This window comes from Dysidea avara, chromosome 4, assembly GCF_963678975.1.
Source record: "Dysidea avara chromosome 4, odDysAvar1.4, whole genome shotgun sequence".
In the NCBI taxonomy this organism is placed as follows: domain Eukaryota; kingdom Metazoa; phylum Porifera; class Demospongiae; order Dictyoceratida; family Dysideidae; genus Dysidea; species Dysidea avara.
The window spans coordinates 15,885,513-15,903,603 of NC_089275.1; the positions used below are offsets into that span (position 1 = coordinate 15,885,513).

An 18,091-nucleotide genomic window follows, 5' to 3' on the forward strand; every position below is an offset into this window, starting at 1 on the left:
TAAAAATATTAAAAATTAGCTAATCTCGATTGCGTAATTGTTACACACTGTTGATTTTTTCGCTGTATCTTCCTGGTTTTTAGCTCGATTTCTTTCAAACCACAAAAGGTTTGAGGTTCAATAGTTAACCTATTCACCCACCGATTTTCAGCTTCTTCCCATACGCGGTTTACCCTGTAGGCGTGACAACATATTGGTGTTATTTTTCGTGCATAATCGCTCATAGCTCTTTGTCTGTTTATGGTATTCCAGCCAAAGTTGGTACCGAGATGCGCCTTTATACCCCCCTTCTGTGTGCCAAATTTCAAGGCAATCGGATAACGCGTTCGAGTTTTATAGCAGATTTTGTAAGTGTGCGACAAGAAAAAGAAAAATAAGAAGAAAAAAACGAAGAAACTCAGCCAATTTTTGAAGTCGCATACCTCGGGAACGCGCGAAGCGATTTCGCTCAAATTTGGAATGTAGAGTGCTGCAGTTTGGGGGCATGTCCACAGCAAAAATCGTCTTGTTTCATCAAGGAAGCACAGAGCTACGGAGGTGCGAAAATTGCGTTTTCTTTCTTCCTGTCAATATACTCACGGGTGTTACGCGCCGGCTTCTTGGGCCGCACGACACACTACCGTGTGTCTTGATTTGGTAAAGGATAACTAGCTATTATTGTTGTGACCTTTTTTTTTTTTTTTTTTTGCTCTTCAACTGTTTTTTTCAGCAAGGTGCCCCCCCCCCCTCTTTCCAGACTCTGGATCCGTCCCTGAGGAGAGCTACAAAGTGGATTTTGAATGACTACCAATCATCATATAGGTCACTCCTGGTCAATCTACATCTATTACCACTAATGTATGAATATGAAATGAATGATATTATGTTCTTCATCAAGTCCTACAAGCAACAGTCATCACATTTCAACATCATACAGGGCGTAGCTGAAAAACAGCTTTGCTGATGTTACCTTCCCTGTTTAAATAAATTAAAAAAAAAAAAAAAAAAAAAAACATTACTAAATATGTTCAGTTTAGTACCCTCTAATACACGATTTGGTGCATCTGAAAAAATGGTTCATCATAGATGTTCCTCCAACACTGCTCAGAACTTTTACTTTTATCGTTTACTACGTCTCTGGAACTCATTACCAAAAATAGACCTATCTCTGTCCACAAACATTATTAAACACACACTGTACAACTACATGTGGGATCATTTCATGCGGCAATTCAATGATACAAACGTTCATACCTTCCACTACCTCTGTCCCTGCTGCCACTGTCCAACAGCGTCGCCATCACCAATATATGCATGCCGGCAGTACTGTTATAAGTAATTATTTACTGTAATTAATTGTAGTAGAGTCACTGGCAGTACTTGTCAGTGGCTTTCAGTATCTTTTTTGTGTGTACTGAAAAGCAATAATAATGATACAACCAAGTCACGGTAGTAAGAATAATACGAAATGCGGTTAAAATTAGCTACGTCATTAATAATGAATGAATAAATAAATAATAAATAATGTTTGAGAAAACTACGAGGCCTAGAGACATGAACTAAGCGGGGATAGATTCGCCTGTGAATGAAGGCACAACCGTATAATAAGTACGCCTGTTCGTGCTGATGACCTTACCGTACGTGTAATTCTATATAACGCCCTTGTTTAATTACAGATTGCTCGAACGAGAAGATTAGTAAACGTCCGCGGAGAGGCCAGGCGCCACTTTACTGGTAAGCAACAACACTACTAGTATGTTTAAATGTTTGCAACTGTATTTTGTGTGCAGGATATGCGCTCAAGGCGTCATGCAGTGAAGGACCAGCTGGGATACCAGCTGATGCGCTCATAAACAACCAGCTGGAACAGCAAGGTAATGAGTAATGTAATACTTGTACCGATAGTTGTATTATAGGTCTACATCTTCATCCTTCATCTGGCTTGCTGGCGGCTGGAATTATTTTCCACTCGGCTTAACTACTAGTCTACTGTGAGTCTGTAATAGCTAAACAAGAAGCCGATGCAGTGCTGCATATACAACAATGTGTAACTATCTCCTGTTACGTCTTAGCTATTATTATGTTTGCTAGCTGGATTTACAAAAAGTAAACAAGCTAGTGTAAAAATAATATAAAAATATGGGAATAGAAATTTGCTGAAAAAAGTAAAGAAACAATATAATAGTCAAACAAGCCAGCATGTTAAACACACATAGATATCTCATTTGGACTCAATCAAAACATTTATATAATGACTGGATTTGTGAAAAGGTACCTTTTCCACACATTTTACATGTAAGCAAACAAAATGATGCAACACTTGACTCCTTACACTAATTGACTTGCTTTTACTTTCATAATGTAGCCGGATACTTTAGCTACACTCATGGAAAATGTCAGGCAATTATATGCAATGATAAAGAAGTTATAAAGCATCAAAGTTCCAAAAAATGGGTCAAATTTTGTGTGTGAAAAAGGTAGCTTTTTGCAAATCCGGTCACATATATGCATACAGAAGCATTCTCTGTACTTTTCTGCCCTTGAATTATGAAAACGTACTTAGTTTCTACCATATCCATTGAGTCCAAATAGAGATCTCTGCATGTTTAACATGCTGGCTTGTTTGACTCTCAATCATTCCCATGTTTTAATTTTTTGAAATACACTAAATATCCTGACTGCCTGGCAGACTCCTGTAAGCATTTGAGCATCAATCAGATGGCTGCAGGTTCAAGGCTGCCTAGGTCCAGTCATGGATTTTTTCTCCTTTGTCCACCTTTTCAAACACACTTTATGTAACAACTTTAAACTGGCTGTAGGACCAGGTGTCCTACAGACCTTCAGCGAAAAACAAAAACATAAACTAGTTACAATTAGCTATTGTATTATAGAGTGTCAAGACATGTATGTGTATACTGAGATAATGATCATGCACGGTTATCTATATAATCACAGTGCATGGTAGCAGCATTCAGCTACCTATACTCACTATGACCTTCTCAGTACTCCTTTGCTCAATATTAAGCTGGTATACATTAACTATTTCCATACAGGTACTTCAGTGGCATGACAAAAAATTAATATACAATATAGGTCACATTTAACATCCAGCTATTATGAATTCGGTTATTGTGGCTGAGGTGATCATGATGTGCAGTGTTGTAGTTGTGATCTTAGCTTTGGTAGATTTTGTTAGGCCGCAGACTAAGTAAGTCATGTAGAATATATACTACACATGTACATTACAAGTCAGTGGAAGAGAACTCTGTGTTAATACTGACTGATGCATGCTGAAAGTGTCTGCTGAAAACTTCACACTGTAACTAGACAAATTTTTAAACCAAGAAATACAGCAATTAACTGTTCAATTAGGATACCTGTTATCATTAGATTTAAATTTTTCTCACAAAGATAAAACCCATGTTGTCTTATAGCACATTATACACAGTACTGCAGCATCAAGGAATTACAATACATTTAGTGATAGAAAATTGTGTGGAGCGTTTGTATCTTGTACTGTATCAAGCTACTGTTGTGAGTTTGGTTGACGCAAAGTGTTGATTATACTCCTCATTATTTTCTCTTGGTTAAAAGGATAGGAAAGACAGCATTATAATTAAATCTGTATATGTGACCGGATTTGCGAAAAGGTACCTTTTTCACACACAAAATTTGACCCATTTTTTGGACTTTAAAGCTTCATAGCTTTTTGATCATGGCATATAATTGCTTGAAATTTTCAATGAATGTAGCCACAGTATCTGGCTACATTTTGATACTAAGAGCAAGTTAATTGGTATAAGGAGTCAAGTGTTACATCATTGTGTGTGCTGGTATGTCAAATGTGTGGAAAAGGTACCTTTTTGCAAATCCGGTCACATATATTAACAAAAATAAAGTGTGATACTATAATTATTCAGTTTGTACAAGTTGTCAAGTTTCATCTTCATTAATCACCTATACAATGATAAACAATGGAGTATATAGCTACAATAATTATCTTGTGCATTCCTTAATGCCACAAGTGTAAGAATTTTACAGTCTAGTAGGGATAATTACAATAAAAGTGTTTAAACAAGAGTCATAAAACAATAAACCCCAGGGTAGCTAAAGCAGAGATTAAATTAAAAGTAACAGCCTACGTATATAGTTTGACTTTAATTTTACCCATTTTGCTATGCTGGTGTGCTCAAAACTTCTGCCTGTTATGTTCAATATGCATGCCTCTGTTCTGATGTTTTGTTAATTTGCATTTTGTGAAAGGGTAATCATAATGGTTCTGCTGTATAGCAAAGATATCATTGCCTGTAAGCCTAATGGTCTGTGAACTATTGTTTCTGATTGTTCAACTATAATTTGCATGTATACATGTGAACCGCTGAACGAAAACCTGACTTGTTTGTATAATTCTGTTTTTAAAAAAAGAAAGATAAATTCCATTGAAATAGTTAAAAAAATGCGTGCCACATAAATAATTTTATGCATGTTTTAATTGCTTCAGTAAACAGTGAAGGAAGGCTTGAATTGAAATACCCATTACTATGACTAGTAAACCAGCCTGTGTTTCTTAACCTGTGTGTGGGTTAATATGATGATAAATTGTAATAATCGGTTGCTATCCAGCACTTGATATGACTTAAATTACCTCAGAAGCATTGAAATACTCTAATAGAGCAGTCATGATCAAACAATCTAAACAGAATTTTTGATCAGAATGAGCTGTAAACTAATTTGAAGGACTAATATATGTAGTTGCGGATACCTTTTATGAACTTTCAGCTTTTATGGTTGACATATATTAGAGTGCAATTGACTGCTCTATTAGAGTATTTCAATCCTGCAATTAGTTACAGCCTGGAAAAGTAAATGACCCTTTTCAGTGGATCACTAAATACAATTATTGCACAAATTGTCATTTTAACAAACCACCTAGTCTGATTATATTTCCAGACTGTTCTTTGATCTCCAATTTAAAAGGAATAAGTTATAGATAGTTGGAAAGCAAATAAACAGCCCTACAATCTGAGGGGATGCAATTGTTGATTGAATGCAACATATAATAGAGGCTGTATTTTTGTTGTTGATTGAACCAATCTTTGGAAGGCTGCTGTACTGAGACAAAACAACTGGGTTATTGAACTTGGTACATACGTTTCTACCACATTGGCCTATATGGAGATGTGAATTGTCTGAGTGTACCATCCAAGAAGGTGAATCACTCCATGTTGCACAGTGTAAAAATAAATAAAAAGTGTGGGAGTAGGCATCATAGAAAAAAAGGAGCGTACACCTGCAGCTATGTTAGTGTAAATTATATCCCCACTTCAGTCATGGCTATATCACTGACAGGCTATAAATTAATTAAGCATGCACTCATGTGGCTGCAGATGCGGGTGACCTCCCTAGTTTCAGTAAACACTTCAACTGTGTGATGGTTTCATAGAATTTTGAGTTCAACAAAATATGTACAAAACTATTCGGAACTTGCTGAGTACAACGCAAGTAATGACCAATTTCTACTGGACAACGATTGAACATGCCATGAAAAATATTCAGGAACACCTTTTTCTTCAAGTAAATTCTATCTTCACCATTCTAAATTATATGGTTTGCCCCAAATAGTGCATAAACTGTTTTTAGCATTATTTTCACATCGATAAAGTTCTTTATTCAGAATTGCATATTGACTGACTGGCTATTCAACTAATGCATTTTAAGTATCATTCAATGACACTGACTAGATTTTTAACAATTAGATGTACTGTACTGTAACAGTCTAGAGTGGGTCCAACATGTGCCTTCTATCATACTGTACCACTGGAGATTTAATGCATGTATCATTTGCTTTCTCTGTGTCCTACTCCTTATCTCTTTTAGGGTAACGTGTTATGGATTCATATGTTGGCTAACTGTCATATGAAACTTCCTTTTCTATAAAGCTAAGTACAGTGGAACCTCCCTTATCCGGACCTCTATTATCCAGGCACCTCCATTGTCTGGGCAGCTCTATTGTCTGGACACCTCCATTGTCCGGACACCTCCATTGTCCGGACAACCCAAATTGGTCATGTGGCTTGTAGTTTATTGACCATAATGAAGTTTGGTTTAGATGAAAGCACAAGGAGGGAGCCTAAAGGCTGCTGTTTACCTGTTTGATGGCTTCTTGTTTATTCTACTACTAATAACTACCACTTGGTTGCTAAGTGATAATGCATTTTTACAGCCCAGGGGAGTGACCATGACTGCTCTGTAGTGACTTCCCCCTCTGCCCACTAAACTGCATAGCACTAACTGATAGCAATAACAACATTACTTGTATTTAAGTTAGTCACTTTAGTATAATAGCATGTTATTCTTAGTTACGGACATTTCTGAGATACAGACGGTAGTAGGTACCAGACCGCCTGGATAAGAGAGGTTCCACTGTAATAGACAGAGCACTACTGAAATAGCAGCAAAATGGCCACTTAACTTGCTAGCAGTGTGTGTTAGTCACACCATTAAATATTCTAAAATAAAAGAAATACACCTACGCCTGCAGCCACATGCACTTAGTCTAGCAGTACCCTCCTTCAATTATGGGTATATTGAGTTACTAACAAGCTACTTGTATATGGCTGAACTTAAATGGCTGTCGGTGTACGCATTAAGTTTTTATTGTTACAATCCCTACTCAACTAACTTTCCTTTCCTTACACTTTCTATAGCACAGAACTCACTATAGAGCTGCATGGATATCACATAGTGGGAACAGGCAGTCTTAGCCTTGCTTCATCAATTTCACTTCTGCTAGCTTTAGGAGGATCAGCTACTTGAAGCCTAACTTGTGGCCTAGGGGTCATACTGCGGGTAAATGACCTCACAAGTGCTGAGTGATCATCTTGATTAGGTGTAGTCAGTTCAATCACTGGTACCATGTTATGTGCTGAACTGTCATCACTGATCTCAATGGCTGTATCATCAACTGGTTTTCGAAGAGCTGGAATGGGAAAAGGGTAGCTTTGAGTTGGATCATCATTTGGTTTTCCTTCTGCCCAGTCACGGAGAAATCCACGTGACCTTTTCCTCCAGTCATCCTGTGTGTAAGTGCAAGTAATGTATTTCCTGCATTACATGATTTTATATAGAAATATAATTAATCATCAACCACGGTAGTTGTTTATAATGGGGGCTGCCTATTAGTTGCTTAACAGAACACTTAAAACAGCAAACATCCTTCACCTCAAAACAATGTTACTTTCAAGGAGTATGTATCAATGTACACAAATGAAGTTTGTTGTTTTGTTTATATTCATGCAGGATCAGGAATTTTAAAAAATGAGTACAGACCATAGAAATAAAACAGTGAAATAAAAGTGGTCGTCTACATCTGTAGTCATACTAATGCATAGTAATTATATAGGAGAAGCTAGTGTGGCTACAGGTGTAGGCAACCTCCCTTGCTTGCTACTTTTCATGTGATCTCTGCTCTAAAATTTCCCTGTGCTTGTTTGCTAACTTTTAATAACTTGTACTACATCAAAAGAAAGAATGGTACCATACAGATCTTATGGGCAGGTGTATCAGAAATTAAACTAATCATGCATCACAGTACGTGACCATCAATTACTGCCAAGCCAAATTAATGTTGTCATTTCAATTTGTTATTAGTAATGTTTAGAACGTCGATGTGGCACTGGATTGCATGTACAAAGAACACAACAAGACACGTGCCTCTGCAATCAATCTACTTCAAATGTCGGAAGCATGATTTTGTTTACGTCATGTGGATAACTGGCATAAGAAGCCATTTATGTGCCACCAATTAATCAATGTGTGCAAAACTACTGGGAAAGAAATTGAACAAAAAGGAGGACACAGGTAGCTAAGTCCATGGCCTTATGAGTTACTGCGGTAGACGAAAAGGCACAGCTTGGCACCAAGCAACTTTGAATAGTAAATGAACCAAGCCCATAGAACTAATGATAAGTCAGTTAGTTAGACAGTAGAAAATTAGTTTAATGAAAGAGCAACAAAAATTAAGTTGTTGACAGTGTTTGGGTCCTCGAATGCCACAAGTGACATTGATTATAATAATCAGTGCAGACTGCAAAGTCATTGTTAAGGAGATGAAGCAGGAAAATTGTTAACTGATACAGAAAATTACAGATTTTATGCTCTCACTTATAAAATAGTTGGCCAAAATGGCCTGAGCTGATTGATAATCTAATCATAAAAAAGCAGCAACCAGAGCCCAATGAGTTACAGCTTTAAATGATCAGCTCAAACTACAGCTAATAGTACCATATATGGTACAGTCTGTACATAGTATTCTATAATGCTGCTTAGGAAAATTAATGTTCTTCAATCTTTTCAGCTGTTTATTGATAGATCAAAAGTCTTTGTAGTGACTTGCACAGCCAAAAAAGTAAAAATTGTAGCTATGCTTCAATTGAACAAGCACAACCACTACTATGAACTTACCCGATGATTGAATGACAGGAGCTAGCTACATGACAATTTACACAGCATTAATTACATTGTGTTACTTAATGTATTGTATATACACAATCACTCACTGATAGTGACTCATAAGCATGACTGAATATTCCAATAAACAAACTCAATACCACGTAAATGAAAACAAAGATAAATAAAGCGAGATAAAGTTTGGAAAACACTTTCATTACTGATGATAGGAAAGTTGAATCAATTCCTTCAAATGTCACATACAGATCATCTCCATTAAGAATGGTAAAGAGAGACTCTATTGACAGCCCAAAGGTTGTAAACTAGAAGAAATATATAGTAAATAAATTAAATATGGTGTGTAGGCAAATCAAAGGCTGTTGCAAGTGATACAAATCTAGGAAAACGGGAATGGGATGGAAATGGAAAGCAGGAATGGGAATGACCAACTGAAAATGCTGATAAAGGTCATCACATCAACAAACCAGTTAGATTGTGCAGCAGAATACTTTTTTGTAGCATTGTTGGATCCTTCCACTAAAACATTCAAAATACTTTAATAGAGCAGCCAAGAATGTTTTATATAAATAGTCAAGGGGAGTTGTTTCACTTGACAAGCAACTGCTGAATATTCCATCGTATAACCTCTTATCTGGAGCAGTTTACAAAGCGTGTAATAGGCACTGTCAGTTAATTAGAAACTAGAATACTTTCAGTGTTGATGAGTTAGCTAGTCTATATACGTACCTAATTTATGCCACCTATAGTCCATCAGGCTTCAATGTAGGTGAATCCACCTCAGCTGACACATACTGCAGCTGCTATATACCCCCATGATGGCCCATATGTCATGTGACGTCTTCATGAGGGTGCAGGTACAAGTTCCACTGTCAGTTTATTAGACTGCTTTGTAAACTTCTTCATGTCCAATGGTTGAATCTTTCTGGTTTTTAGGGAGTAGATAGTTTTCAGTGCTGGTGACTTAGCTAGCCCATGTAGTGAGTTGGCAAAACATTCTTGACTGTTGTATTAGAGAACAGGTGACTGCTCTATTAGAGTGTTTCAATTGCCTTAGCGGAAGAACGCCGCAAAGAAGCATTGTGGCTATAAATCCAACCTTTCTAGTGGCATAATCACCTTTATCAGGCATTTTCCGTTGGTCATTCTGCTTTCCGTTTCCATTCTGTTACTGTTTTCCTAGAATTCTACTTACTCAATTAGTTGTAATCAGGTGCGTAGGTATAAATAGTGGACCCAGGGACCGGGAATCCAAGGACTTGGGAACCCAAGGGCCTATGTTTTTACATACTTTGCAAAAGTTCACACTGTGTTTGATTCAACAAGTGCCTCTGCAGTAGACTACTCATACTATGCACAAAGAGCACGCTAGCCTATTATGTAAATGGCTTCAGTGAAGTGATTACTGTAAGATACACCAGCAGTTTGATAAACAGACTCTGTGCCATGTAGCAAACAAAGGCAATGACCTGTTACTGCTTAATGATACTAGTACTGAAGGTGTAAACAATGAGTGGCCTACCAGGCACTAATTTCTAGGCATTGTGCAAGGAACTGTCACGATGACAGGATAGAGAAAGAGTGATCTAGGCTATTTGAGACTAGCCACTATGACAATACAAGGATAGTGTATAAAATGTAAAATTCAAATTCCACAAAACGTAGGGTCCCCGGGTCATGAATCCTTAGTCCCTGGGTCCACTGTTTTATACCTACCAGTTGCAATGTAACACGGTTAAGTACCTCCTTTTGGCAACAGTTTGGCCACTAATTAGTTCAAAGACATGAAAAGAAACCATACACTTCACCACCACACAAAGTAACAATTTACCAGGCTATGAATTTGGCCAATACATCAAGCTGATGAATCACTCTGGAATGAATATCCACAGCTTCAGTTTTACACTTACTTGCCTAAATGAACGGGAAGCAGTACAACTACTGGGCTGAATCAGCATATATACCACGCACTCAATAAATTAAGCCAACAAGGATTATTAATAATATTTAGCTACATTGCTAAACCACTGAGCAATGAATATCATGTTAGTTACACATATAAATGTGAAATAGTACAACAGCTGGTCTAATTGGCCAGCTATTAATGACAAAAAACTAACTATCAAGACAGTAATTAGTGAGTAAAATTGTTCCTTGGGCACAGCATGCAGCAATTGCCTGGCTTTTTTGCTTTTTCCATGTTAGAAATGGGCGCCTTTGATCCTGTATTTGATTTTTAAACACTTCTTTCTCAGTCCTGTGGCCCTCAGGTGCCGTCTTTACAAATTAGATACAAACCTCGTGGGTATGTTACAACCATAACATGTATCAGTAAGACTATATAGGTCTAATAGAACACATGGGTATGTACCTTTGGATGATAAGGACTAAGCACCAACCATCCACACAGTGAGAATGCTACGAAAATGATGGCCACACAACATAAAAACCACAGAACACTGGGAAGAGCTAGGGAAACTGTGATGAATAACACCTGAAATGGACAAGATTGTATGAACATGACAAAATGCAGCTAGTTGATTCTGATGAATTTAACATCCATTGCAGCAAATTAGTGTGTTAGGCCAACATACATTTAAGGGTTCAAATGATATAAGTAGTCCAAATAAACCACACCATAGTAGCAATAGTCCAACTCCAAGCAAAAGTCTTACTGCTTCTAATAGACCAATGACAATCTCCTCCTATGACAGCAAGTAATAATTTCAGATACTCTTACAACAGTAAAGACAGTATCACATATAATACAAACTCATAGCATTAATTGAACATTATAGCAGCATGAATTTAATAATCTGCAGAAAATAAAATGCAACAAGCAAAATTTGAATCAGCAGATAGTTTTTTTTGTTGTTGCATTTTTCTCACATTATTAATTTAAGTTTACCCAACAGTTTTTGAAAAGGAACGGTTGCACCTTATTCGCATATAATCAAATGCTAACTCTAGACTATGGGTTACTACTATACGTACAGCCAATGAAATTTTTGGCTTGTAAAAAAACATCTGCTTTAAGGGTGAGCAAGAGTCTATAAATTAGTCACAAGTGGATCATAAGAACTATATACAGTGCTCCCTTGATTATCTGAATCTCTATTACCTAAACAGTAGAAATGACTGCTCTATTAGAGTATTTTGTCTAAGATGCAAGTTCTATTAGAGTAATAGAGGCTCTGTATATAAATGAATGGGGTTTGATTATCCAAACATATTGATTATCTGAACATGTCTTTGTCCCAAAGGGATCAGACAATCGAGGGAGTACTGTAATATACTCGTGTGTATCTATCTATTAGTGCCGAGCGATACTACCGTTTAGCGATATATCGCGATATTTTGAAAGTATCGATATCGCGATATTTTGTTATTAACTATCGTGATACCATGCCTGTACATTACTGTCATTAAAAATCCATTTGTTATGCTAAGAATCCTTGTAAATGATAAAGTCCACCCATCTGGTTTCCCCTGCAGAGAGGTGTGAACACCATAACAACCTCAAAGCATGTGTTACAATAACTGTTACTGTAAACAAGGATGATAGTGGCTAGTTTGCTATCACTTCCTGCAGGAATGCTGAGCAATACATTATGTGGCACCAGCTATGATTGACTTATTTGTAAGTATCGTGAGTATTGTGAATAGTGGCTTTAGTATCGATCGTGATACTAAAATGGCAGTATCGCTCAGCCCTACTATCTATACAGTATTTTTTTTTAAATTGTTAAAAATGAAGTAGGGATCTATGCAATAAAAAGTAGTGAAACAAGAGATGAATGATGGTATTACAGCATAGCTCGATGGGAAAGTCCAAGTTAAAATACTAGTTTGTTTAGTTTTTTTGTTGCAGCACAGCAGCTTATTAAAGTACGTACTGTGCCAAATTGGAAGCATATAGGTCCATAGTAGTGTGCATAACTTACCTTTGATCGTAGTAGCAATGGCGCTCAGATCTATGACCTGTCTCAGTACGATGGTCTGCGTTCTATTCGAGGCCCGGTTCTATTCACCCTGACCGGAAGTTGTTCAAACGGACAGGCCTTTTCAATTGTCTGGAGCTTAGTCTCGACTAACAGGATGAAGTAATACAATTTCCACTCGAGTACTATTCAATCACATGAATCACTCACTGATCTCGCCGTCTGGCACCGAGTGGCTGAGTCAGTGTGTTCAGAGAAACAAGTTGTCGAGTATCAGTCCATCTCATTCATTGATTGCAGTCCAGGCGTTTGCAAAAGTCGAAGTGACAACTCAGCAGCCTTAATGTTTCACTTGCAACACTTGAAATTATAAGTGCCCTGCTCTTTCAGCAGCATAAGCGCTTTCTGAAATAATTTTGTGGCATCTACAGAAAAGTGTTGTTACGGAAAATTAATGCCTCGGTATGGTTTTGATGCTTGCAGAGGACAACCAACCTGATTGAAGATAAAAGGAAAGACAAGGCGTACAGGGTGCATACTCGTTGGAACCCCAAAAGGCACATCCCACTGGTGAGTTTGTTGCTGTGGCGTAAAATGGTGACCGTGCACTGCTTCGTTTGGGCTCTAGGTTTGCGACAGTGGTCAGGCAGTGGTCAGGCAGTGAGACTAAAATCGGAGTTTTTAAAATTTTATATCCAGCCACCTGTATGTGTTTTGTTGTATTATATGGACTAGTACTATTCCGTAAAGGTGATTTTCGCCGTGTAAAATGTCTGTAGGATGATTTTTAAAGGCAGAATTTTGGGCGGCGCATGAAACATTCACCACGATCCCTACTTAAATGGTACGACCATACCGTTTGATAGTGTCAGTGTTATTCTAGGTATAATGACTGCTACATAGCTATACCTTGTATTCACTGATGATCTTTAGAACAGTTCCAGAAAATATGAGAGTGTTTGTAAACAACATCAGGATATACCACTTGTTAAATAAGTGACTAATTTCTTTCCATCGTAAATGCTTTTTATAGAATGCTGAGAAATGTAACTTCAGATCCTACAGCAAAATTAATTTCTTATATCATTACAGTACTGCTTAATGTATGCTGCTAAACAACAGTTGTAATGTAAAGCTTTTGCAGTCTGCAGCTGCAAAATGCATGTCATTCACAAATTTCCTAACTTTCACATAATAATACAAAGTACAGATAGTGCTTAAAATATGCATTATAAAAGATTATCAGTATGTAACAGTTGATCACAAAACAACAAAACAATATAAACAGTGTAACATCAAGCAAACGTTATTAGCATATGCATAACAATTAGTTGTAATTAACATTTGACCTATAGCTAAACTCTGTAGAAGGTTGTAACTGTAAAACAACACCTGTACTATTGACTACTTATCTGCATTGATGTCATAATTGACAAAATGGCCGTGTTAGTGTGGGGACTTTGTCACGTTTTTATTCGTAGTGACTAAAACGACCCTTGTTTGCGGCTTTCACAACACGGGAACATTGGATAATGAAGGTAAGAGGCTAGTTAGTGTGATGTGGCGATGTGAAATAATCCCACCAGGCGAAACCAGACCTAAGTTTTGAAATATAAAACAGTGCACATTTGTCTTGTAAGTAAGTAAGTATGCCTTAACTTGATTGCTGCAAACTTCAGCACAAATGGAGTGAATTAACGTTCTAAATTTGCTATGAATCTGATAATATCCATGGAGTTATGAATGTTTACTCACATATAAAATGATTGAAGTTTGCTCACGGCTACAGGATAAACCGAGTATGAGAATACCATCAAAATTGGTGTGTACAAAGACTGATTATTGTAGCAGTGCCTTTCGATGGTTTGAAAAACAATGGAGATACAGCTACAGAGTTATAAAGCAAAAACTAAACAAGTGTAAAATCTTAGGATTGAGATATTCTAATAGACCAGTCATTGTGGGTAAAAAAGGTGCAAAAAATGTCAAAAAAATTTACCAGAGTTTGAACCAGGGACCTTCAAATCCAACATTCACATCCTTAACCACTGAACCACTGCCATCTTGGCTGTTTACCTTACTTATTTTCTAATTTACAGATGAATATTCTTATTCTTACTTTTTGTTAAACGCTTATAATTTATAGCATGTTGTGTGTGTCCTATTAGAAGTTCTCAAAAAAAATGTGCATTCTATTAGAGTATTATTAGAGTATTATTAGAGTATTATTAGAGTATTATTAGAGTATTATTAACAAATATCATGCAATACAATACATATACAAGTCTGTCTTCAGTAATCACCATTGTGTAAGAAGAAATGTGAGTAAAAAAGCCTCAAAGTCAGCCATAGGTTGGTTTTGGAGCTTTATAGTATATAGTACAAAAGGCTTTAGCCATGATTATCAAAATTTATTTTCATTAAAATCACTACAGCTATTTCTTGGTCGCCACCTTGATTTCACAACTTTTTTCATCCAAGCTTATAAAGGCACACTATTTTTCACAGCTTGGTTTGTTTTTGTGTGGTGCATTGTACATGTGTGCTGTGTACACGCATGTTAGTGAATGCACAACCTTGCACAATTTTACTGTTAAACAGATAGAATAGAGGTATGTTCCTGATGACAATATCAGTAGTAGAAATACAGTAACATCCACAATTGTTGCTGTGGTCCTAAAATCATCACGGTCAAATCTTTTCAACTTTGTGTTCATTTGTACATGAGCAAAAATGCCACTGTGTCGATCACTCTTAAGCAGGATATTGAAATGAACAATAGAATTAACTTTGTTGTACTCTTCGATGTCCCTTTCATTAAACATAGTAAACAGGGTAAAATTGAAGGAAACAAAATTAACCCTAAAAAATAACCAAAAATACTTGTATGTACTGTTTTTCCACATGTAATTATTATACACAGATAAAAAAAATGATAAACTATACATGAAAAAATATTCATGTGCCTGTGTACTGTACATGCATGTGTGATAAACAGCTTCATCATTCTGTGTGAGAAGTTCACATGGATTACTTATGCAGTAGGTTTGTGCCGATTATTACCCTGAAAATTGCAATGGTAATAGGTTAGCAAAAGCACCATCAAACATTATACCAGCATAGCAGGGATAAATGGTTCTCAGGATTTTTAGTTAAAAGGAAAAATTAGGAATTTTAAGTTTGACTAGGGATCGTAGAAATAAGTGTAGTGAAACAAGGGAGGATGTCTACACCTGAAGATATACTAGTGGACGTTTAATCCCTACTTCAGTCTACTTTTTTTGTGATCCCTAATCGAACTTAAAATTCCTAACTTTTCCTTACACTTTCTGTTTTTTAACATTACAAGTACACAAAAAATTTGGAATTTTCAACTAGAGTAGGGACCATAGCACATCGATAAAAAGTACTGAAACAAGATGGAGTAGTGCACAATATTAAATCATAGTAAAACAATAAGAAGTGTTATATCCCCTATCTACTGTACATAATGGAAATGCACAGTAGGGATATAACAATTCTTATTGTTTTACTGTGATTTAATACCATGCACTACTCCAGTTTGTTTCAGTACTTTTTATCAATGTGCTATGGTCCATACTGTAGTTGAAAATTCCAATTGTTTTGTGTACTTGTTTGTTAACTTTTTTGCAAAATAAAATAGCAGTACGAATCAAGAAGTGTTCAAAAGCACCTCTGCAATCAAAGTAGCCACTATGAAAAATCAAGACAATTACTTTATTACGAAGGGAAGCCATCATGTGCTACCACCAAATCGACACCTTTCGCTATCAGCAAAGATGAATGGAACACAAAGGAGGACACCGGTAAGTCCATGAAGAATGAATTGTACATACTGTGGTATGCCAAAAGGCACCTCTTGTAACGAAGCAACATTGAATGGTGAAAAAATCAAGCCCATAGCCTTAGCCATTATTGAGTTACGCTTGTCTGAAGGAATCAGTCAGTCAGTCAGAAGAAAATTCCTTTTTTTTGTAAAATTCCATAGCAATTTGTTGAAAGCGTTTCGGGGCGATCTGAAGACTTGTTTGGGCTTAGTTTTACCTAACCAATACTGCTTTGGGAATATTGAGGCTGGTTTTTGGGTTATGTGTTTTTGTAGGCCACACTTCCACCTTTGTGGTCCCTACTATACAGTACTATTGTACTGTATGATTATGACTGTTGAACCCGAGCATACCACAACAAACGAAAAATATGGCACCAGAGCAAGCGCTTTCGCTGGAACATGCACCCAACTATTAATTACTGACTCGAAAGTGAATTTAAGTGGCCATTTATGAAGCATTACAAATGAAGAACAGTAGGAGAAGCATCTCTGCAATCAATCCAGTCACCACAGAACATACAGGCGATTCCATTTACAAATGTAGGGAAGCCATCACAAGTTATAGTTACCGCAAATCGACATCTTGGGCTGTCAGTAAAAAGAAATGGGACACAAAGCAGAACAAAGGTAAGTCCATGACCATGATACGTGTATTCTATGTACTGCGGTATGCTTAAAAGCACCTATCGGGCCGAAGCAACATCGAGCAGTAAAAAGTCAGGCCAATAGCCTTAGCCGGCATCTAGTTACGCCTTGATTAAAGGCATTCATAAGTAAGTCAATCAGTCAGCCAAAATTCCACTAAATAATTAACTTTTTTAGCAACCTATTGGATGCATTCAGAAGGAACTTTTGGACCCAGTTATAGCTAACCAATACTGTCAAGGCACTATGAAGGTATTGCGAGGCTGGTTTTGGGGTTATACTGTTGGTCAGAAAAGCCCAAACCATCGTGATTCCTAACAAATAGTACTTATCGTACTGTATGATGCACATGCCTAAAGATAGCAAGGAATAATGAACACAAATAATTCAGATTCACACCAGACTTGAAATGTGAATTCACATTAATACGTCCTCGCTGTATTTCATAGCAATTAAGTTGTGCATTTGCGTTGTATACCAGTTTTTTTGCAAAATGTGTGAAAAGAACTGGAAAATGGGGAAAATGAAGAAATTAAGCCTAACTTTGAGGACTTACAAATACATACAGCTATTTTGCTGAAATTTGGAATGAAGGTGGCCAACTACTGTATAACAGAGATATACATTTCAAACTGTCATAGTGGCAACACCATGCATGCATAAACGTACTATAGATCCACATACAACTGATATTGCATGCGTTATGATCATGAAGTGGATTTCTAACTAATCAAAAGTACATACATATAATGAAAAGAGCAATGAACAAAGCAATAATATTACAATTAATTGTGATACATTTTATCAAAAGATCTAGTGTACATGTGTACTTACAAAATAGCTCTGTAAGTTATAGTTAAAGCACCGCTGTGTGTGTGTATGGAAAATACAGTACAAGGGTGTGTGTTGAGAGGCTAATACAGCATGAGGCGAAGCAGAGTGCTGTTTTTGCCTTGAGACACCCCTGAGTGCTGTAGTTTTCGCACACACAATCAAGGCGGTGCTTTAAGTGTTATATTGTACTTCCTGGTCATCTGGCTTGGAGCGATTTTCTCTAGTACTCAAACTGCTGTGATTTTCGGTGATCAGGATATCAGTAAGTGTTTACCTACTAGCTGTAGAACGAACTCATAGGATTAGTTTGGCTGGTTTTAGCGATTTACAGTGTGTTGTTTATGTAACATTCATAAATAAATTCTCCGCGTAACTG

General features: G+C 36.8%; 1 protein-coding gene and 1 long non-coding RNA gene across 4 annotated transcripts in view; one reads left to right on the forward strand and one right to left on the reverse strand.

Moving 5' to 3' along the window:
* The first annotated feature begins 1,495 nt into the window (after window positions 1-1,495).
* On the forward strand, window positions 1,496-1,854 carry LOC136253212 (uncharacterized). Its single transcript, XR_010700006.1, has 3 exons — window positions 1,496-1,587; window positions 1,656-1,713; window positions 1,770-1,854. It is a non-coding gene; the product is annotated as an uncharacterized lncRNA (long non-coding RNA).
* A 1,677-nt stretch (window positions 1,855-3,531) lies between these two features.
* LOC136253274 (mucolipin-3-like) overlaps window positions 3,532-18,091 on the reverse strand; it is a 28,175-nt gene continuing 13,615 nt past the window's right edge. Inside the window, exons 5-12 of one of the 3 annotated variants that reach the window (XR_010700044.1) lie at window positions 14,963-15,248; window positions 13,296-13,445; window positions 11,040-11,150; window positions 10,817-10,939; window positions 8,538-8,750; window positions 6,699-7,055; window positions 3,861-3,936; window positions 3,532-3,608 (exon numbers count right to left, since the gene is read on the reverse strand). Coding sequence is in view for 2 of the 3 variants with exons in the window: in XM_066045911.1 (XP_065901983.1) it covers window positions 6,717-7,055; window positions 8,538-8,750; window positions 10,817-10,939; window positions 11,040-11,150; window positions 13,296-13,445; window positions 14,963-15,248 (1,222 nt within the window). In the remaining variant the exon portion in view is untranslated. Of the gene's footprint in view, window positions 3,609-3,846; window positions 3,937-6,675; window positions 7,056-8,537; window positions 8,751-10,816; window positions 10,940-11,039; window positions 11,151-13,295; window positions 13,446-14,962; window positions 15,249-18,091 lie in introns of those variants that run through there. The other 2 variants (XM_066045911.1, XM_066045912.1) reach the window with 2 other exon arrangements.